Raw genomic sequence first — 24,615 nt, 5'->3', positions numbered from 1 at the left:
CTATTACTGCCACTTATGTAACTCCCAGCGGCCAGCCCAATCTCTACCACAAATCTAAACCATACCATAGTCCCTTTTAAGGCAAGTCAATCCAGTAGGCGGCCATTTTTAGAAAGTTGCCAGGAAGCAATTTTTTATGGGTACAAGCATTACAGCTCCTATCTACTTGAATGGGGAATGACTGAAATTTCCAAAATGGTAGGCCAAAGTACATATTTCAACTCAGCCATTCAATCTGACAACAATGATAGTCTATCATAAATTGTGCTTCTTTAGCTCAGATCACAAACACACACACACAAACTTTTTCAGGCTGGTCCAGCTAATGCTCATGCAAGCTCTTGAGTTGACTGCTGCGTCCAAAACCAAAGGTAGCTTGTTGCCTCGCTGCCCTGTCAGTCAATGACTCAACAGACAACGTTTGCTTACGAAGGTACCTCCAGAAACTGGTAGTGTCTGCTTCATTGGGGTTTGGTTGGACTGAATGGTCTAATAATCTAGAACAAACAAGTTCTGGTGATATCCTATTGTATATTTAATAACTGCAGTACTTTCACGCTAGAAATGGAATCAAAAGTTGGAAAAAGTTAATAAAAATGCTTAGGCCTATTTATAAAATAAATTGGCAATCAACTGCCTCTCAAGCCGCCATTTTTCTTCTTCAGCTCAACCGTTGTGGAAATGCACGCACAGGATTGTGGGATTTGTTAGGCATCGTAACATTCATTTGTGCTGCCTTCAAAAATCGATCAGATGAAAGTATCTCGGTAGAATGGATGTGGTGCGAACAGTGGATTCGGGCGTGTCTTAATCCCTTCCTATCTCCATACAGCCTCATGAGGCAGCATTTTCTTGGTTTTGGACGCAGCCGATGACTGGCGTTGTCTGTAAGAACACTTTTTTGACACTTTTACCTGTACGGTGGGACTTCCTGTTTCTACATCCACCATATTGTGAATTTCAATATCTCCCCTTCATTTTACTACAAGTGGTTTGACTCAGACTACCTAAAGGAAGACATGAGCTGCCCTCTAGTGGACATTTGTTGAATATCGGAATATATGACCTCTTGAATTTATCACATGGTTTTATCTTTATTTAAAACCTGATATGACAGCAAATTAGACATTTGTGTTTGCTTGCAGTGTAAATCTGAACTATTAGTGTTGTTTTCAATCTGACAAATGAAGTCACATTGTAGCTAATCTCCCATGTCTTTGGTGTGTTTCCCATATAAACTTACAATATTGGTCACTAATCAAGTGTATCACAATAATAAATTCTAACAATGTAGTATCAAACACATTTTTTTATATATACACAATACAAATAGCTGCATGTGTCAACCTTGACTTTTCTCTCTTTGCCCCTGAAAAGTATGTGAATAAAAGTATTAAAGGAATTTAAGCTGGTATTACTTTTTATCAGTAAGATCCATTTTGAAAGTGATCACAAATCAGAAAAGCCGCCTGTGTTTCTCCTGCTGGTTTGGTCCAAGTTAGGTAGTAAAAGAGTCCACCACAAGAAAATGCAGTACCATCAAGTCTCAATACATTTACAAGACAAAAGAACTTGTACATATATTTAAACAACGCAGAACATTATAAAGGCTTGGTGACACTTAGATCCTCACTTGAAAGTCTGTCCAGTCTCTTTCAGCATTCACTATTGGATATGGCCAAGAGCATCTGTTTTAATCAAGCTGACATTGTGTACCTGGTTGATCAATCCCCTTGATAGATTGAAGACATCATAAGCCACAATTCTCTAGCTTGTTTGTATTTATTGTAAGACTGTGTTGGCTTTGAACACTAGCTCCTTGTTTAAATTGCATTTTGAGTGTTTATTTCAATGTACAGAAACGGCATTGAACTATGAAATCTTGCAGGTTGTCCGTGCGCAGATCTGGGAGGGGCTCATTGGCGGGTAGATGATTTTGGATTTTTTGGTTGCGTTCCTTTTTTTAGCACTGCTGGTTATGACTGAGTAGGAACGACCGTGCATCATCCTGGCGTTGAGGCCGTTAGCCATGGAGAAGGACTTTAGATGGCTCTTTAAGGCAACAGGTAGGGGAAGTTTGTCCACAAGGTGCACTGGAGTACAGGACACGATAGAACGACAGCACAGGTCCTGCAGGCTCAAAACTGTATGAAAGAAAAGCAGAGATGGAGTTTATTCCTGATAGTGTGCAAAACTCTGTTACACTATATATACAAAATAGACTTACATTGCATGCAATTAACATATCTACCCCAGAAATCATTGAAAAAGTTATTGATAAGTGTATTTGGAAAGCAATGTACTGTAGCAGAAATATTAGGAAAATAAGCATACTAAACAGAATAAACAAAGCCACTGGCCACTTTATTAAGTACACCTGTACATGTACTTATTCATAGATTATCTAATCAGCCCATCATGTGGTAGCAGTGTAATGTATAAAATCATGCAGATATGGGTCAGGAGCTTCAGTTAATGACATGTCGATGACAATGACAATGCACAACATGTCGAACCTTGAGGCGGATGGGCTACAACAGCAGAAGACCACGTTGGGTTCCACTTCTGTCAGCCAAGAACAGACAACTGAGGCTACAGGGGGCCTACCATTTGTGTACCTCAGCAGAAATCCAGATTTGTCAGACCAGGCAATGTTTTTACAATCATCTACTGTCATACTGTTTTGGCATACAAATGTTGTAACGTGTTTATTAGGGTTACTGATGCCTTACTGTAAACATGGACCAGTCTGACCATTCTCCGTTGACCTCTGTCATCAACCAGGCATTTTCGTCCACAGAACTGCTGCTCAGTGGTTGTTTTTTGTTTTTCACACCATTCTCTTTGCACTCTAGAGACTGTTGTGTGTGAAAATCCCAAAAGATCAGCAGTTACAGAAATACTCAAACCAGCCCGTCTGGCACCAACAATCATGCCTAAACCATTGAGATCACATTTTTTTACCTATTCTGATGGATGATGCGATCATTAACTGAAGCTCCTGACCCATATCTGCATGATTTTATACATTACACTGCTGCCACATGATTGGCTGATTAGATAATTGCATGAATAAGTAGATTTACAGGTGTACCTTATAAAGTGGCCGGTGAGAGTATGTATACTGCTGTTTAAATGCTTTTCATGATCTTAAAACCTTTTGATCTGAAGGCGCATGCTTAAATGTTTGAAATTAATTCTATAGACAAAAATAAAATGCCAACATATTAATTTAATGGTTTTCATTACAAAACTTTTTTTAAATGGATGACTTTGTCAGAATAACAAAGTACTAGTACACCTATATATATATATATATATATATATATATATATATATATATATATATATATATATATATATATATATATATATATATATACACGTATACGGTATAGTGTGGAAAAGTTATATCATCAGAGTCTTGGGAGATGTTTGCCTTTGAAGGATTAAATCATCCAACGGAAACCAGTCTTATCATATTCCTTGGCCTTTAAATAATCTCAAGTCAAAAGAAACATAATACTTCCATTCTAAAGCCATAATCTAAGTAAATGTTTTCATCTCGCTGAACTTTGTTCCTAAACTCATTTGTTTTAACAGAAACCAATGCTATGATTATTGAAAGCTGAAGTGAGCTGTGTAGGCGGCTGGACATTAAATTGATATTTGAACACTGGGTGTCTCTACTGTGAGCTGTATAAAGTCTCAAAGCTTTGCATACGTCAGGTTTTCTAAACATTCCTTGGGCCTATACTTAAATGCAGCATTGGTTTAAGAGAAAAAACAACAACATGTATTGCACTTCCTTATGTGGTCATTCTCAGAAATTGCTCTACTAAAACGTCTGCTTTAATCTATGACAGTGTTCTTTGATGCATCATCTAATGTCAGAAGCATTTATGGTGAAGCATGTTTAAATCCTTGAGAGAACATTTCCAACCTCAGGGAGATGTTGATGGAAGTGTATTGGAACATGACAACAGTAGTACAGTTGTGAGTCATCTCAATTATTGTTTTTTATGTTTTATTATAATTATGCACAAATTTTACACAGTTCTCCTACTTCCTCAGTGGCTTACTAGCGATTACATTTTTGGTCTGTTTCTCACACAAAGCTATCGTATGACTTTAGAAGACTTAGAACATACTTTACAATGAGTATAGGCTGCTTTAATGGTACTTTAATGTTTTCTTTGTGCTTTTTGGAGCTCGACAGACATGGTCAGAATGATCTGTCTTTGTACTGAAAAATCTATGCCCTTATTGCATATGAATAAACTATTTAGTCTTTATGAGGCCTAACAGTAGAGGTACCTTTATTGGGTTTCCACAGTCGCTCCATACCATGCCTCATGAGCACAATCCGGGCCAGTTCAGTGAAAGACTCAGTAATGTTGAAGTTACAGAGAGGGCTGACCTCAAAGAATGTGACGCCCAGTCGCTCTGCAAATGCTTGGGCATGGTCTGTTGTCACCTGACGCTTATAGGCCAGATGAAGCCTGTTTCCCACCAGGATTTTGGGAACACCCGGTGCATGCTGTGTAAAGAACACTAAGTCAGTGGTTCTTGTTAGAAAACAGATCTTCAAAACACTGTTTTGTTTTATATTTGTCAAGATAACTCACACAGCCTTCACTCATTAGCCACACATTTCTACACTATTCATATTCATACTGCACAGTTAATATTTAACATGTTGATTACTGTAAAAAGTACAGGCTGTAGTTTTGGATCTGATTTTACCTCATCAATCTCTTTAATCCATCTGTCGATGCCATCAAAAGACCATCGGTTTGTGATGTCATATACAAGGATAACACCCTGTGAGAAACATGTATTGGTTTTATCGTACAGACCATAAATTGAGCATAAAACTAAAATGCATTTTATATACTGAAGGCAAAACATTTTTGACAATAGATGATAATGCTGAGATTTGAATGAAATAAACAACATGGTCATTCTCAGAAACTTCAGAAGTTGACACTATTTTACAATGTTCAATAAAACAGTGGTTAAAAATGTAATAACACAATGTCAATAAACCACTGATATGCAGCTTTCCTTCGAGTGTGGTGTTATTAGGATATCTGTGTTTGCCAGAACAAGGAAATGTCATATCAACAATAGCGGCCAACTCCAATTTATTGCATGAAACAATTTCGACAGGAACTGCTGATCTTTGGGTGGAGTGTTTAACAACGCTGTCTGTGAACACTAGGATTTCGCGGATAGTCAAAAAACATTTCCTAAAGTCTCTTTGCCCATTATATTAGGCTTACACATAAACCCAAATCAGTTTGAAGAAAATAGTTACACTGCATGCAAAAAAGTCATTTTCTTTAAAGGTAGTTTGATTTGTTTTACAGTACAAAATATCTAAATATCCCTAAAACAAAATAAATTTAATTGAAAAGCAAAATTGCATGACATATTAAAGGGATAGTTCACCCAAAAACATTCTGTTTACATTCTGTCTATAATCTCTTTTAATGTTCCATGAAATAAAGAAAGTCATATGGGGTTGGAACAACATGAGTGTGATAAAATTATGACATAATTTGCGTAAACAATCCCTTTGACTTCAATCAAGTTGATTTTTATTACCCTAATGGCAAAAAGTTTTTTGCTTGTCTTGGCATATTTCTAACAAAATTTAGTGAGGTTTATGCAAAAACAAGAAAACTTATTTTGCTAACGGGATAACAAAAACAGACCTAATTCAAGATATTCTCTAAAAAAAGTCTTATTTTCAAAATTTTGTGGGAAGACAAGACAAAAATACAGGTTAAGAATTACCAGAAAAATAACAGTAACACTTTCTATGAAGCCCATATTTATAATGCATTGTAAAGACATTATAAATGCATTGTAATGCATTAGTAATGTCTTAGAATACACAATATAATATGTTATAACTTCACATAAATTATTGTAACCACAATTATAATACATATATAATATAATACAATATGTACAGTATATATTTCTATTCTAAAAAGTATATTAGGTATGGTTTAAATAAAGTGACAAAAGCAGTAACTGCCATTCAAGAAAAATAAAAATGTATGTTGATCAAACATGTCGCCAAATCTTTGTCACTTACACAAAAGACACCCAAGAAAAAATAAACAAACTCATTCTATGCTGGAATCTATTATTTCTATTTCTATCTATTATCATCTTATTTGGAGACTTAATTTTCTATACAGTATATTCCATTATATGAGTCTGACTTGGTATATTGTATGTACGTATGTACAGTATGCATGTATTGCATTTATATGATTAACTTACCAACTTCTGCTGATAATACTGGATATTGTTTGTGTTATAATGCATTATACTCTTTAAAGGATAAGTATTATAATATATTATAACTGTAGTTAGAAACTTGTGCATGCTTTCATCACCAGCAGGATGGATTATTGTAATGGACTCCTCACTGGCCTTCCCAAAAAGACCATAAGACAGTTGCAGCTCATACAGAACGCTGCTGCCAGGATTCTGAGCAGAACCAGAAAATATGAACATATCCCACCAGTCCTCAGGTCTTTACACTGGCTCCCAATTACATTTAGGGTTGATTTTAAAGTATTATTACTGGTATATAAATCACCCAATGGGCTAAGACCTCAATATATTGCAGATATGCTCACTGAATATAAACCCAACAGATCACTCCGATCATTAGGATCACATCAGCTAGAAATACCAAGGGTTCACTCTAAGCAAGGAGAGTCTGCTTTTAGCTATTATGCCAGCCGCAGCTGGAACCAGCTTCCAGAAGAGATCAGATGTGCTCCTACAGTAATCACATTCAAATCCAGACTCAAAACACATCTGTTTAGCTGTGCATTTACTGAATGAGCACTGTGCCACTGTGTGTCCGACTGTTTGTACTGTATTTTATTTTATTTTATATTCTAAACTGTTTCAATTATTCTTATTTTTTTTTTCATTCTTATTTTAATCTCTTCTATGTAAAGCACTTTGAATCACCATTGTGTATGAAATGTGCTATATAAATAAACTTGCCTTGCCTTGTAGTTACAACAATTTATGAGAAGTTAATACATATTATAAATTGTTTTCCGTTTTACATAAAATGCATTTATAGTGCCTTTAAAATGCATTATAAATATGGGCTTCATAGAAAGTGTAACCAAAATAATTTTTGCATTGTATTCTATGTATTGTTCACAGTGTCTTTATAATTTATTACTGTTGTACCTGTGCCCCTCTGGAATACGAGCGGAAAATGGTGCAGAATCTGCCTTGTCCTGAGGTGTCCCTGCAAAACAACACAACACAGAATGTCCATAACACAAAGCACCCATTCAGCTTCCTTCTGCTCTTCAAAACATCTGTAACTATTGTGCTTCACTGTGTATTGTGACATGAGGAGCTCTCTGTGGTTGGTGCCAAGGCAGCAGACTTCAAGTAGGAACAGTGAAATTAATCATTCACCATCCAGGGATGAGCTCAACGCCAACATGTGCCAGTCATGTTGCAACGGGTAGAACTCAAGTAACACAAACACTGCTCTCTAAAATGATTTGTCAAGACCAGATTATCAACAATTGATTCCAACCTCTCTAGTAAAAGCTCAGAATTTATAAACAACTTCCTGGCATGGCTGGTGGGGTTGACTTGGCTGAAAGTTTCATTGATAGAGATTGTAAGGCAGCGCTGTAATTAGCATACCCTGAGATTAGGCATGTTCACTTCATATTTTGGAAACCAACAGAGCCTTATTGAACACATGATGGAAAGGAAAAAGTGATCTGTAGTTTCTTCTCATGCTCAGTTTGAGTGGTATTTCAAGTAAATTACAGGAAGAAGCTGATCAAGCAGACGATTGAAGTTCAACATGAATGTCTTGGGGCTGTCAGGTGCTGCAGTCTTGGGTTTCCAGTTTACTATGAAAAGTATGAAGTGAGCTGTGTCAACTCTGATGTAATGCTACTCACCAAAGCTGGAGCTTGACCCTACGTCCATCGAGCAATATGGTAGTTGTTTTGTAGTCAATTCCTGCAAGTAAAGAAGAAATAAGTAAATGACTTAAATAGTCTTCAGATAGAAGCTGCTATATTTTTCCGTCTGTATTCTATCACATAGAGCTTTCAGGGCAGCAATGGAAAAGCATCTTTTATCATCCTCCATATTTCATCCTATTATTTTTTTTATACTGTATATAATGTTGAGCATTTTGAATATTTGCATGGGATGTGTACATTTATCCATACATTTTCCTGATCTGCATTTCTAGTTAGGGTATTGTGATCTACGCATATGAAATTAAACACTCAACAACACTTTCACCATATCATTTGTTTTTTCACTTTGTTACTTTTTTTTTATAATTAGCTGTTCATACACCATAACCAGTTGACCCAGTTACCTTGTACACTTTAACATATTTAATGACTGAAATCTGTCCATCTGCTGTTGTCTGTATATTTGTTTCAAACTCTGTTTTGAATATATAATATATTATAATATATAATATGTGATATATAGTACATTGCTTATGTATTTCTCCTGTTATGACATTTCTTTACATCTCTTCAAATAATTCCTTTTCTTTGTGTGTGTGTTTTATACTGTATTGTATCATGTGAGTGCTTATGTATGTATTTCTCCTGTTTTATGCCTTTTTTAAAGGGATAATTAACCCAAAAATTAAAATTCTCACATGATTTACTCACACACAAGATGTGTATGGCTTTCTTTCTTCTGCAGATTAAAAAAAATATATATTTAGAAGAATATTTCAGCTCTGCAGTTCCTCAAAATTCATTTTAAACTCCAAAATCCACATAAAGGGAGCATCCATATGACTACAGTAGTAAAATCAATGTGTTCAGATACGAAATGATAGGTGTAGGTGAAAAACAGATCAATATTAAAGTCATTTTTTGTCACAAATTCTCCTCCCTGCCCAGTAGGGGGCGCTATGCAAGAAGGATGTGAATCACCAATAACTGAATAAGGAGAATAAGAAAGTAAAAATAAAGTGGAAATTGACTTAGCAGGGAGAAAAATTTATAGTAAAAAAGGAATTAAATATTTCACATTGCTTTTGAATATATGGATTTAACCACCAGAGTCGTCTGGAATACCTTTATGTTGCCTTATGTGGATTTTGGAGCTTCAAAATTTTGGCGTAAAATGTGCACAAAAAAAAAAAAAAAAAACCTTAGTCTCTTATTCCATTATATTGCAGTGCACTCAGATTAATTCACAAATTTGTGTTTATTGAAAATAATCTGATGTATAGTTATTCTAAACTGCATAGAATAATATTTGTATAGTCAGTATTTTGTATTGTTTTCCAGTAAAAATATTTAATCAGTTTAATCCGTTTTTTTATTTTTTGCAAGCATACTGTATTTCTAACAGCATTTATTGAGGTATTGTGCTTAAAACAATTAAATTAAATTGTCTAATTATCTAGGTGGTTGCAGATGGTAATTGGCGGCAAGGAAGTCAAAAGAGCCAAACCCTAAATCTCCATGATTTTCTGGTACCCGATATGGCTTTGATCTCTTCTTCAATATAAGCAAGCTGGTTTATTGTCTGATAACAGTAAAGTAATCACAGCTCTCTCCAATTCACATTATTCAGCTACGCCCCTTTCCACACTACGTTCTTCCGAATTTCTTTAACTTCCTGTTTGTATTGAATCTACTTATAAGAGTCCATCAAAATGAATTAAGTTCTAAATCTTCTTTTTTCCCACACCCACAGAGGTAAATTTGATCTGGAAGATCACGTTCAGACAGCTATGACACATTGCACTTTTTTAGGATACAACCATTTTATTGCCATACGTGTAATTCTGCTTCTTTTTTTAGGTTTCAACATGTTAGTAATTTGTATTCAAATATGTAGTTGATATGAAATTTCCAACAGTGACAATTCATATTATTACACATGCCAGTTCAAAATTAAAGAAAATTACAAAAGTACAATTGTACTTTAAAAAAAATAATTTGTAACTCTAAATTTTTTTAGAGGCTTAAATGTGATTAAAATAGTTGTAAACAGATATAAAATAGAACATACACTTTCACATTTGTATGTGTGTAAATATAGTTGCTCCCCTTCCCCCATCCTGGTTTAATGCCCCAAAAAGATCTGCTTGCCTTAACTATAACGTGAAGGGTGAATGACATGAGAAGATGGTAAGATGTGTCGTACAGAGATATTTTAATGACTTTGTGTTGTCTTTTGGCGTTTCATGAGTACACAGAAGAATATCAGTACATCCATCGCATGAAGTTAAGATCTTGTGTATTTATGAATTAAGTATTCTTGCTTTAAAATCTCCCTGGTCTGTTTCCAGATGTTATGACATCCAACAACACTTTTAAATACTCATGATAGCTTTTGACACCTCTATAATCTGTAAATCCACTTCGCTATCTAATTCACTTCAACATCAACACCATAGATATCTATATAGAACCAGAGATTATAATAGAACTGCTAGAACGGAAGTTCCGAGACAAAATGTTCAAGATGGCTGCACACTAGTTTCTCTGGCGCATAAGGTGCATAAGATGCACAATAATTCATATCTACAGCACAAATAGTTTGGGAAAAGATATGTACTGGGACTTAATACTTTGGGGGCTGTTTAAATGTCTTATAACAGTGATGCTTGCCATAGCAAACACTTATAATTGATTTTTTTAAGTGGTGAGAACTGCAGCAAAATATTTCAGAGATTGTTGCATACTGATACTGTACTTTTCATTCATTGCTACTAATTCATTGCTAATGTCCCTCTTTTGATCTAGCATTTGGGTGACAGCAGCTATGATTAAATGAAGTCTGCTGTTGTAAACATGACACTAGAGGAGGATGCCTGAGCTGAGATTGGAGAGCTGTTAATATCAGCTCTGTGGGGGTTTCGGATTCCAAACACATACACACTGGAATTCTGATCACTCATTCTCCTATAGGGTATTTTAGAGCACATCACACATTCATCACCTCTGTGATGAGACTGAAATCCAAGACTGTAAAAATATACATGGAACAACTGGGAGATTCCATTTAGATGACAGAAAGCCGATTTGTAAAGACCATCACTGTCACTAAAGAATGGAACCAAAATTAACCAGTCACATTCCCAGTCACCTTGTGAACTGTGAGGTCACTCTTAGTGAATTACAACACATCAGTAACATTTTACAATAAGGTTCAATTAGTTAACATTAGTTAATGGCAATTAGTTCATTAAGTTTCATGAACAAACAATAAACAATATATATTTTACAGCATTTATTAATCTGTTAATGTTAAGTTAATGTTAGTTAATAGTAATACAGTTGTTTATTGTTATTTCATGTTAGTTCATGGTGCATGATTTTGATTTCAAATCAAACTTTTGATTTAAAAAACGCATTAATACTGTATTTGTTGAAATTAACATTAACCAAGATTAATCATTTCTGTAATAATATTGTTCATTGTTAGTTCTTGTTAACTAATATTGTTAAAGTGTTACAGATGAATCAAAAGGCAAGCACTAATTGTTAGTTTAACTCATGTCCTGTTGCCCAAAAAATGCCAAAGGCCCTTTTAATATCTAATAAAACACATTATGAATTTCCCCTCATCTTATCAGAACTTGATTACATATTTCAAAAGTCATCCATGTAAAATATTTAATGTACTTTTTAGGTCTCATAAACCATAAGTAGAAAAACATGATTAATTGGAATACATTTTCATGTGCTAATATTTTCTGATTGGTGTGCACATTACAGTTCTGTTCAACACACTCCTGCTGTCTATTTTTGGTTTCGGATTTGTTTTATTAACTACAGTCAAACTGACCCCAAACAGAAGCAACATTAATGTATTAGACAAGATTCACATTTGTGAAAAGTCTATGTCTACTTTATGACTAAAAGTTATGCTTCAATAACAAAACATATGCAAAATTGGTATAATAATAAAATAATAAATAATAAAAAAAAAAGTTGTTTTGTATTCTGGGGGATTCAAACATTAGGACTTTTTTTTTAAGTGGGTCCCCACAAATACTGATGTCATTTGACTGCATAAAATTCTGGCATCACCACATAAATCTTTGTCTAAAAGTAACTGGCAGCATTTGTTTGAGAAGTAACTGACCTCAAAATATTTTCACGAGTTACACAAGCTGAATAGTTAAACATGCATTTAATATTTTGAAGAAAAATTATTTGGACCCCAATGTGTTGGAAAACACTGTAGCAATTAATTAATTTGATTAAAATAATTGGTTAGTTTTGAAATCACAATTATTGTTTTTATAAATCAATGTTATGTTTTCTGGGAGCCTAAACATAAAAGCTTATATTTTCTTGAGCGCACTATGCACAGTGCAACACGCAGAGACCGCACTAAGACATTTCAGAACCATGTCTAATCTTGGCGCAAATATCAAAGTCAGTTCCTGCTTTTGCAGTTTGGGGATTCCACCAGCAGATTATATTAACGAGCTATCACTTTTAAAACCCTGATTTGTGTGTCAATCAATAATACGTTTTATACCACATTTTCAAAGCTCAAGGACACTGTACACAAAATGATCAAAGAAACATAAAACAAATATAAGTACATTAGATACAATGGACAATGGTAGAGCAGTAATGCATGTTGCAAGCATCTAGTAACACCATCAAGACTGTAAGTGAAACAGGCTGATAGAGAACATAAACATAGTGGTCCGGAGGAAGGAGACACAAACTTCCTCTCCAGAATTTCACCCCTAAACAATATAACACTGGAAGGATGGCAGACAAAACGGTAGGGTAACACTTTACAATAAGGTTGCATTTGTTAACATTAGTTAACTCCATTAGATAGTTTAAGGGTTAGTTAACACAAAAATGAAAATTCTCTCATTATTTACTTACCCTCATGCCATCCCAGATGTGTATTACTAACTTTCTTCAGCAAAACACAAAGATTTTTATAAGAAGATCTCAGCTCTGTAGGTCCCTACAATGCAAGTGGATTGCGATCAGAACTTAAAAAGCACAGACAGTTGTAGTAAAAGTAATCCATAAGACTCCAGGTGGTTAAATGAATGTCTTATAAAGCGGTGCAATTGCTTGGGGTGAGAAAGAGATCAATATTTAAGTCCTTTCCACAATAATCGTTTACTTACGGTTGCTCTCCAATGCACTTGACGTAATCGTGTTGGCGATGTTCAAGCGAGAACTGACACAATACAACCAGAAGTGCAGCTTGATTTGTTTACAAAAGAATGCTGTTCACAAGCTTAATTGGTTTTGTTGTCATCTGAACATGCCACTTGCAAGAGTGGATTACTTTTACTACACCTATCTGTGCTGTTTGGAGCTTAAAGTGCTGATCACTACCCACTTGCATTTTAGAGACCTACAGAGCTGAGATATCCTGCTAAAAATCTTAATTTATGTTCTGATGAAGATAGAATGTCATACACATCTGGGATGGCATGAGGGTGAGTAAATCATGAGAGAATTTACATTTTTGGGTGAACTAACCAGTTAATATTAACTAACAATGAACATTACTTTTACAGCATTTATTAATCTTAAATGTACATTTTACATATACTAATACATTTTTAAAATTAAAAGTTGTATTTGTGAACATTAATGAATGCACTATGAACAAACATGAACTAACAATGAACAATTGTATTTTTATAAACTATTTAACAAAAATAAATTATGTAATATTATATTATTGTTCAATTGTTAAATATATATATTTATATTATGTTTTAATGAATGCATTTATATTGCACTTTTTTGGAAATTACACTCAAAGCACTTTACACAGTGAAGAGGGGACTCTCCTCAACTACAACCAGTGTGCAGCATCCACCTGGATTATGCGACGGCAGCCATAGTCCACCAGTAGTTACAGAGCCAATGTTCATAATACCTAATGCATTAACTAATGAAAACCTTATTGTAAAGTGTTACCAATGGGAGAGATTTCACAGCAAGAATGTAGTTATTGTGCAATAGAACAAAAGACACAAATGGCCCTTATTTCTATTCTTTTAATGCATTACATACAGCCCATTTACACTACCAAATTCTTATATATGGACTGTCTTAATTTACACTGACGTTACTTGACAGGGAATGGAATATGTAATTGGGTGCAAACAATGGTGCAATAACTGCAGAAAAACCTCAGAATGAAGTTGCACTTGACCCAGACCATTAAGCTAAAGCACTTAATGGTCTGGGTCACATCCGCGCACAATTTCACCAACCCTCTTGCACCTAGACCTATAGCATGCTTGCACGAAAACATCTTTGCTCATAAGATGGATTGCATAATGCTGCGCTTTAGGCTTACCACTCTTAAAATATGGCCAAAAAGTTGATCTCAACACAACATGAGGGTTAAACTCTAAAGCTAACCTGGTGTATTCTATTAGTATAAACGAGATGTAAACACAGTATCAAATACAAATTAATTGATCCCCTGTCATATTTTCCACAACTGTATAAAGCTTTTTATCAATATGTTGATTATTGTGTGATTATTTAATTTAATACAGTGCATCACATTTAAGCAAATCCAGTATAATTACAGCTCTATACTATTTTGTCCTTAATAAAAATGCCTGCCTGTAGGATGAAGTTGCAGTCTTCCTGTTTGTGTGGGCAAGCTCTGATTCAACCTGACAGATTTTTTCACACTAACTTTTTCTGTCACCCCGTGCAATTACCCTGCTCTGCACCTCTCCTCACCTCTCTCAGCAACCAGCAGCGAACCATAGACATTTTCTGATGAGAATGGCACATGGAGATCAACAGTGGATGAGGTGGAAGCCTCCGTGGATATTTGGTGTTCAAAATATAGAGCTCTGGGAGAAACAGTTGCTAACATTTACTGATCCAACCCCATGCAACCTAAAGTCATAAAATTATACAGTACACAAACAAAAATATCGTCAGTCTGTTTGAGGGTTGTTTTCTTGTCCAGAAGTTGTACCAACTTGAATGGTGACAGAGATTAATTTGTCTCAGTTCCTAACATTCTGCCTTACTTCTCCTTCTGTGTTTTACAGAAGAAAAAGTCATACAGCTTTGGAACCACGTGAGGTGAATAAACGATGAACTCTCAAAGGAATTACATAACATAAAACATATCAAGCAACACATCATCCTGTATGTTATTTATATGACATGAGATAAATTGGTCAGTTGCACAGAATTACATCTGATTTCTCTCTTAGCATGACCACTGTGAGGAACAGCTGCAAAGCTTCAATTGTTTCTGTCCCTTTAAAAACAAGCATGATAGTGAACACTATCACTATCTAACTAACACTATCACAAACAAGTTGCTTGAAAGGTTCACGCAATTGTTTAGATAAACATCAGAATGTTCCACTCTTTCATCGCCAGCAAACCGTGGCTGGATCCTCATTCCCTTCAGCAATATTTCGCTCAGTGCCTGGGAGCTGTTGGAGAGCAGTTACGTAAGAGCTTTGGCAAGTAGTAATAATCTCTATAAACAAAAATTCCAACAGAGTCTTCTGCTGGCAAGGTTGCTTGGCAAGAGCTCTCCCTGTCTATTCATAATCAGAATGGAGTTTATTGGCTATGTACATATGCACTTTTAAAAAATTAAACTTGTTAAGTTGTCTCAAGGTTGCTATACTAAAAAATATACAGGTAATAGAATATCATGGCATATCCCTCAATAAAACAAAACTACATCCATGTTCTATTAATTGCTTGCTTGCAGAATGAATTGTTATCTGTTTTCTATGCATTAGCATCCTGGCAGAGCGGTTTACTAGCCCTAAGGGGGCAATATTGTTATAGAGAGTATGTAAATGAATGTAGTATGAAGTCTCTTTTACAGACCTGTAGTGGGGAATTACTTTTTCATCACTGTTGCACTGGTTTTGTCTTTGTAGACAACTTTTCTACACACAACACACACGTTACTGTGCAACTATAAAAGAGTTTAACCATTTGAAGCAATCGTTACGAATTTGTTAGGAGAAAAACTGAAGACAATGTCAAAGGCAATTCAAAAACTATTTAAAGGCATTTGCTCTAAAGATGTTTTTTTTTTATTCCTACAACCTGTTGCCTCTTTACTAAACTTGGCTGGCATTCCTTCCTCAGCTGTTTCGATAAGTAAGTACACAACTGTGCAAGCCACCCAGATCTCAGTCAGCCTATGACCTTAAATGAACAGGCTATTTGTCGGTTTACAGGCTGTATATATCGCTATGAGTACCTAAATTGCTCTGGTGTATTTTAAGATGTTAAAATTAGTCTATAAATGTTTATTAGACCTTGGACTGTGGCCCAGTACCCCCTGACAATGAAATTAAATCACCACACGTGCAACAGATCAATACTCTGTTGAGATGTGACGATGAATGGAGGGGAAAATATCAATAAAACAATATAGATTTGGGTGGGCCTGTGATAGCGTATAAATCACTGAACCAGCAGGGCAAAACACTGTTACAACAAGATCTGATTGTTACTGAGTTAATAAAAGATATGCAAATTGTGACACATTTACAGATTGTGATTGTGAATTGTTATTTATTTTATGCCAGACACTTGCATGTAAAACATTAATGCTCTTTTAGACACATGAAAAATATGTTGTGTTTAGCTGTGAATTTCTAAAGAGGTTTCACTACAGTTGGTTCTGTCCCTTGGGAAGAGTAACTTTTTCCAAAACAGGGAGTACAGTAGGTTATGACGCACACCTACAACTACAGAGCATTGAATTTATGAGCAAGACAAATCGGAGACAGTTGAGCAATCTGATCTTGGTGTTTCATTTATATGCCATATTTTGTGGATCCAGATATTAAAAATAAACTAGACATTCAAAATAAATGTACAGCAGATGAACAAACAAAAAGAAATCCCTCGTTTTAAAAGGATGTGTGGTTTTTTTTGTATACTTTGTCTAAATTGATAGCATTTCTAGTAACAAAAGAATTCAAGTGATGTAAAGGCAAACTTAATGCTTAATCTTATTTGCATTCTAACTTTTTAAATTTTTTGATTGTAATGTGACCATGATGGCATCTAATACAAATGCTACATAACCTACCACTTATATTACAATCCATTATAATGGATCCATCTGAAAAATGCACAGACCAGCTAACTTTTAAGTCTCATTTGTACAGTGAGCATAACTTACCCATATTGTATCCATAAGGTGATTCACTGGAACCATTCTGTAGACTAGCCAGTATTTCCCCTTTCCCCACATCACTGTCTCCAACAAGCAGGAACTTCAGGAGGAAATCATAAGCCTTTGCTGGGCTGCTTCTGTGGTTCATCTTCACATCAGCCCGATGACCCATTCTGGTACATCATGTAACTGTTCCTTGATGGACTTAAATTACTCAAACCACCGCCAATGCCACAAAACAATGTACTTGGTTCAAAAACAAATCTATCTTTTCATCACAAGGCTTTCATATTTTTAAAATCTCACGTCCACTACATAATTAAAGCTGTCCTATTGTAAGCGTCTGTGGATCCACTGATGCTGTTGCGTCACATTAGGAGGTAAATAAAACCCCTCATATGTTTACAGTATAGTAACATGAGCCAGTTAACTTCTTAAATATGGCTGCTTATATGTATAAGAACAACAAAAATGCTAATCTTCATAAAACTGTCACTAACGCATCCCTAGGTTTTATCTCGTCTTCTCTTTCGAGCAAACCTTGTCCATTGAGCTGTTCTGCCCCGATCCCTCTCTTCTGTCAGCCTCCTTAGATTTACTGTGATTGGTTCCTTTCTAGAGTTGCTAGGGTGGCTCTGCTCTTTCATTGGAGGTTTAACGCATCCATTAAATTCCGTAACCGCCCATTCTGTGCTGTAGAGGGTGTGGCCAAGCTCGTGTTTTCATCCTGTAGGCGCTGATGCCAGATCAGCGCACGTATGTTCATACATTTAGATTTTGTGGCGCGAATGGTGGCTCAGCTGATTCTACTTCGGCGCGCTCCAAGCGCGTGCTCGGGTTTGTTGTTTTCCGAGGCACGAAGAATGACGTAGTGTAATAATGACGTACGACAAAGTATAGAATTTTGTGAGTTTTTACAAAAATAAAAATGTTCTCTGTTCTGCTTGTATAATTACAGCAATACATTAAACTATATTAAGTCCTATACTAAGATTGTCAAAACCGTGTCTAAGTCCTTTGACGTTTCTTATGATTAATTTTCCTATGTCTGAACAGAAGGTTGTTGCGCAAAGTTGTTCATTGGAGTGCCATCAAAGAGCGTTTGCTCTGACATAAAAGACTAATGTTCTTGTACGCTGCTTCAGCAACTGCCAGTTATATCATCTCGAGCTTCCACAAAGAAATTTCACAGTATACTGCTTTCGTGTATATGCAAATAATATTTTTGTCACGTTTTACAGAATAAAAATGACCAAAATAAACGTGCACAAATACTACCATCTAGTGTCCTAAAGTAGTAAGCGCTCCATTCACGAATGCTGTATGCACGAGTAGATGGCATGGTTAAAATTGCTTTCCCAGGGGTAACAGATTAATCAAAAAGGAACTTTTAAAGTCTATGCTTTCAAAGCAATGTAGATTTGTAAAACTCACCCAAAGAAATACATACAGGATTAACCTATAATGACAACTCTGTGAATATGGACATCCATATACAATGTTTATTTTCAGTGTTTAAAACAGGTCCATTATTTTATATATTAATCTTAAATAATGTTCAGCATAATAGCTAGGGAACATGTATGTCTGTCATTCAAACACTTTTGCAATTTACACAAAATTTTCAATATCAAAATTGGTAAGAATGACATCTCATGTTGTACAAAAAATATTAACTTAATTTTATTGTCTGTTGCATAAGATTCAGAGACAAATGATCAGTGGATATGAAATGCCACCATTGCTATTAAATATTAGCACTGACTCTCAGTGAGTATTACTTAAGATGGCTTTATTCATGCTTTACAATCATTTTTTCATTCTGTTGCCTAAAGAACGTATCTGATTAAAAGTCTCTGAATAATTTAGCTGTACCCAGGGATGGGTAATCGCTGTCTTTCCTTGGCTTCAAAAAAGGTAAACACAAGGAAGAAAATAGCTTTACATTTCCATATATAGATTTCAACATTAAATCAACATAGCTTATGGATGTATTTGAATATATTTTGAGTTTGCAGTGCACCCTCTTTACCTGTATCTTATTAAAGTATCGTCCAGCCTCAAAAGGCACACCATTGTTGGAAGAAATTCCTAACACCGGTTTGTCTGTGGGATTGCGTGCCCTGTAAAATGCCAGTGCAGTTTCCACAGGGACAACCTGAGAAACCATTGAAACTGAATAAATCAGCTTGTATAATCTCCTTCCTCAATGGCATCATAAAAAGAAGGTGCTGTTTGTGGTATACCATCATAAATGTTCTGCATGATACCACATAGCCAAGGTTGAAAAAACCAAGACTTAAAAATATTTAGTATTTGCAGAACATTTTACATTTACATTTAGGAGACACTTTCATCCAAAGAAAATGACAAACAAGTAAATACTACAGCAAAAAGCAATGGACAACAGTAAAACGAGAATTGCCATAGTACAAAAATCCAGAGTACAGGTACACATCAGACATAATTAAAAGATAAAAAATTGTCTTACGAAAATCTCAAACTGCTGTGGATGGAAATTTCATTGCATTTGTGTGTCTGCATTAAATGTCACTTTAATAACAGGCTTCATTGTCTCCACTTGCTCAGTGTCATGCCCCGCTACCAATGTGCCACCCAACCCTGTTGCCTACAAGTAAGCGAAGAAAATTATACAGTAATTACACAAATCTACTGATGAAAAGAGCTCTGAGATATTGGATTATCAGTTTAATACTGACATGACAGTAGAGTCTGTACAATGGAACAGCAGCATACTGAATGCCAATCATTCTGACCCCAGCTGCAGCGATGTATGTGAGGATGGTCTTGTTCCTTTTCTTCCAGTCATCTTCCTGGCTCTGTTGCTTTATACTGTGAGTTTTAGTTCCATGTGTACAATTGAGGAATTGTTATGGGGTCCTCCTGAGGAAGAGCTGGCTGCTGGATGTGGCTGATCCTCTGAAGAAGCAGCAATCAAATCATAACTGAGTGACAGAAAGCGCTAGTTGTACATAGAGCTTTGTGCTGCACCCACAGAGAAGGAATGGTACTAGCATAATCACAGAACTAAACTAATTAAAGAAGGCCTATTTATCTATCCCATCTACTATCTCTCTCTCTCTCTCTCTCTCTCTCTCTCTCTCTCTATCTATCTATCTATCTATCTATCTATCTATCTATCTATCTATCTATCTATCTATCTATCTATCTATCTATCTATCTATCTATCTATCTACCTACCTACCTACCTACCTACCTACCTACCTACCTACCTACCTACCTACCTACCTACCTATCTATCTATCTATCTATCTATCTATCTATCTATCTATCTATCTATCTATCTATCTATCTATCTATCTATCTATCTATCTATCTATCTATCTATCTATCTATCTATCTATCTATATTGAATTGATAATTCATGTCTAGAGTTTGGCCCAAGTCTTTCAAAATCCACTGTCAAACTCAGAAAAGGTTATGTGCCTAAGGTCCTAACCACACCCTTCAGAACCACAGGTGGTTCACCTTCAGCCATTATATCCTCTTCCATTTAATTTGGATGAGGAACAATCATTGCATTTGCTATGCCTGTGTGGGCACTACACACATACGTTGAAGGTACACGCCAGTTCAGATTATCTGATCAGCTCTTTGTATGCTTTTGGGGATGCAAAGCAATGGAAAGGAATGTCTGTCTCCAAGCAAAAACTTTCTCAGTGGATTGTCGATGCAATTACCCTGGCTTATGAGTTGCAAGATAAGACTTGCCCAGTTGGTGTTAAAGCACACTCAACTAAAGGCATGGCCTCCTCATGGGCATGGGTGAATTGTGTGTCCTTAGAAGACATGTTTTGCAGCAGGATGATCTTGTCAAAACACATTCGCAAGGTTTTACAACCTACATGTAGCGTCTTATCACAAGTCCTCTTATAGTGCTTGCTATTCATTGGCCAAATATATATACTTATGTGTATATAAGTATGTACTGAGTCATAAGGGAATGTCTCGTTACATAAGTAACCTCGGTTTCCTAAGACGAAGGGAGTGAGACAGTGTGAATGCTAGCCACACTAAAAGTTCTTGACGCACGAGTGATGCGCTCCTTGTTCTCAGTCAGATATTCTGAGGAAATGTGTTTGTGCACCTGTTTTAATAGTGGACAGTGTCATGCCAAAACAGGCGTGGTTATAACACCATAGCCAATATTAGAATATTGGCATTATTGTAGAGCGATTTCAACTATATTATTCAACTGTAATAAACGCTTTGTCTCAGGGATCAAGGTTACATACATAACCGAGACGATTTATGCTCGGTTTATTGTACAAATAAATTTAATTGATACTAAATCAATGTCCACACTGTTTTCCAAATCACCTATTCCCCTTAAGGGAAGACATGCACATTCTGCAAAGACACTCAAGTGAATTACAAGCAGGAAAAATGCAGGAAAGAGGCAGACCATAATTTCAATTAATTTAAAATGTGAAACAACATATCACTACTGTACATGTCTCATCTAATAATTTAGGTCTTTTACTGTAGAATATCCATTTAGCATCACAGCATGAAAACAGTTGAAAACATCGTCACTACTCACTGACAGTTCATAAAAACACTGTTCCTTTTATACTCAGTAGCTAATAATTCCATTTGAAAACATGCAAATCATTCACAAAATAAAAGATGTTAAATATGTATGAACAAACTAACTAATGTATATAATAATATAAGTAATCCCAAAGCTTTTTCAAACAAATGTTCCTAAGTCCTTCTGTAGGCAGCCGATGGAAAAAGCAGCATCTGGGACTGGAGCGCTTTGCTTGCGAGTGGTTTCTGATCTTAACATTACTATTTTAGATAAACTTTAGTTTCGCTTGATTATTAGGATAAACATTAACAGCAAACATTGTCTAGGAAATTTTAAAGACATCTTACAACATTTAAAAAGCAAGAATCTAACCACATGACACGTAAGCAAGCAGATACCGCCTACAAACAAAACGCCAACCAATCGCACTTCCGCTAGTCAACCGGAAATTCCACCCACCTAGAAAAATACAGTGGACTCGCTGAGAATATTGTGGATAGTATGTCAGCAGTTTGAAGAGCAAGCTGTGCTCGATGCTTGAAAAACATTCACTGGTGGTGGAGAAGGGCATTAACTGTCCAATGTTTTAAAAATGTTTTACAATATAATTTGCTTATAAGAAGAGGTAAATATTGGTAAAACTATGTTGCTGAATGAAAATATGATCTATAATATGATGATGTCGTCTCGTAATGATATATCAACAATATTACTATCACCACTGTTATGAGAATGTGTCCAACAATTACACTACAATCAAGTGAATTATGGTGACATTAAGAACACAATCAGTATCTTGAGTAGCATATCTAAAAATATATATATTTTGAACAACATCTGCAACTACTGCAATAGTTGTTGGCTAAGATTATTTAATAGGCTTACTATACGTATTACCAGTAGTAGTAGTTATCATCATCATTTAACCCTCATTATTGCACACCAAAATCCCTTAAATGTGCACTCAGTCATTTTTTCCACATTTAAGTTCTTTCACTTTTAAAGAAATAAATAGCAGTTTTAAAACATATGAATAATATAATTACCACTCAATTGAGATGGAGACCCCAGTCATTATCAGTAAACTTATAAAAGCAGTTTTATTCTACATGGAGAGGCTCCCCTCATGGGTGCTGCCATGTTAGTATCACATGACCAGTCAAATATACTTGCTCAATCTTAGTATCCACCCTTTTATTGGCAGGATTGGGGAGTAATGGAATACATGTAATGGGATGACATACAGTATTTAAAATACAAAATATAAGTAACTGTATTCTACTAATTTAAATAATTGGTAATTAGAATACAGTTACATTCAAAAAGTAGAATGAAGAGATTCTGAAGAGATTACTTTGTATTTTATTGTAATTTGTTTAGTTTAATATTTAGTCCTTTCAGATGGAAAAATGTATCCATAAATGATGCAATCCAAAGTGCATTTGAACAGCGGTGAAACACTTTTTTATGATGTGTTACATTATTAAAAGCAGACAAAGAAGTAAGTTTAAAGTAAGTTTGTAGCACAAGAAATAATAAACCTTGTGTAAACGGTCAGCTTTATTCTAAGGTAAAATGCTAGCCATTTTACATGCACATGTTACCAGGCACGATCATATTTTGTTTATCAAGGCAATTCACTTTGGATCATAATTTCTTTTTTTCTAGTAAGACCTTTGATATTAGGGCAAAAATCATATTTGTATTGTTTTCCTGAAAATCCTTAAAACAAGATCAAATTGATTAATCTTGTTTTAGAAACAACACTGCATAAGACATTTAGGTTTTTCACAGAACTTATTTTTAACATGTGTATTTTGTCTTATTGAGTTTTTATCGTCAAAACAAATGAACAGTGCTGAAGAAGTAATCCAAAGTATTTAGAAAACGTTACTGACCTTGAGTAATCTAACGGAATACATTACAAATTAAATATTACAGCATGTATTCTGCAATCTGAAGTGGAATACATTTAGAAAGTAACCCTCCCAACACTGGTAATTGGCCACATTCACTCAGGGATTAAAATAATCCTGGCTGACTGTGGATAGTGAATTTCTACAATGGAGTTATTAACTAAAAACTATTGCGTTTGAATGATACTGAATGAATCAACACCCCTAGATGTAAATTCAAGACAACATTCTGCATTCAAGACTTAGTGCACCTTTAAATGTCTGCACAGAATTTATTATGATTGTGAGAGAGCTCCTCCTTGTTGTCACTAGCTGAATGGCAGTGTAATATTCCTGTCTATCTGTATGGTGGCATTCAAGGAATTTGGAATGGGTTCAAAGATTTATTTATTTATAGATTAATTAAACCCTCAAGACTGTTTTTAGGAACATAATTCTTGTATTTTTTTATAGGTAAGTTGATTTTTTCTTGACTTTTCAAAAACGAATGGAAAAAACAAACCAATGGAATGTAGGAATGTGTGAGTGTTAGAAGTTAGAGATGTGTTTTTTCCCTCTGTGCCATCACGAGTTTTACCTACTGTTTATGGATTTATGTTTGTTTTATTCATAAAGTTATGTGGGATAAGCTAGTTTGTATTTTTCCCCTTTTTTTCTCCTTTGTTTTAAACAGGCTTGACTTTAACTAGATTCTAGACTGAGAATGATTTAGTCAGACATTAACCACGTACCCCCATTCCACATCACAGAGCCTAGTGTCATGTTTTGTTCTTTCCTGCCTCCTGAGAGGCAGAATCATCATCAACAGTGACAGTGAAGGGAGAGGTGAGGCAAACCATGTGACTGCAGGGTATCAGGAGAGATTAGTGGATAGGTAGGATTGTTTCTGTTTCTGTCTTGTTAAATTGCGGTCTCCCGGTC

At 35.3% G+C, this 24,615-nt stretch overlaps 1 protein-coding gene and 1 pseudogene across 1 annotated transcript; both read right to left on the bottom strand.

Moving 5' to 3' along the window:
• Positions 1–454: 454 nt before the first annotated feature.
• Positions 455–17,780, bottom strand: LOC127633563 (ras-related protein Rab-40B-like). Its single transcript, XM_052112749.1, has 6 exons — positions 17,209–17,780; positions 7,977–8,037; positions 7,237–7,297; positions 4,747–4,824; positions 4,318–4,540; positions 455–2,144 (listed from the first exon to the last, which is right to left on the bottom strand). Exons 1-6 carry the CDS (start codon positions 17,372–17,374, stop codon positions 1,873–1,875), a joined length of 861 nt encoding a protein of 286 aa, XP_051968709.1. The 5' UTR covers positions 17,375–17,780; the 3' UTR covers positions 455–1,872.
• A 1,287-nt stretch (positions 17,781–19,067) lies between these two features.
• On the bottom strand, positions 19,068–20,240 carry LOC127633158 (cytochrome c oxidase assembly protein COX11, mitochondrial-like; annotated as a pseudogene).
• Positions 20,241–24,615: the final 4,375 nt, after the last annotated feature.

This window comes from Xyrauchen texanus, chromosome 40 (genome assembly GCF_025860055.1).
Source record: "Xyrauchen texanus isolate HMW12.3.18 chromosome 40, RBS_HiC_50CHRs, whole genome shotgun sequence".
NCBI lineage: Eukaryota > Metazoa > Chordata > Actinopteri > Cypriniformes > Catostomidae > Xyrauchen > Xyrauchen texanus.
The sequence above is the reverse complement of the archived record's forward strand: the minus strand, read 5'-3'. Positions and strand labels throughout refer to the sequence as shown.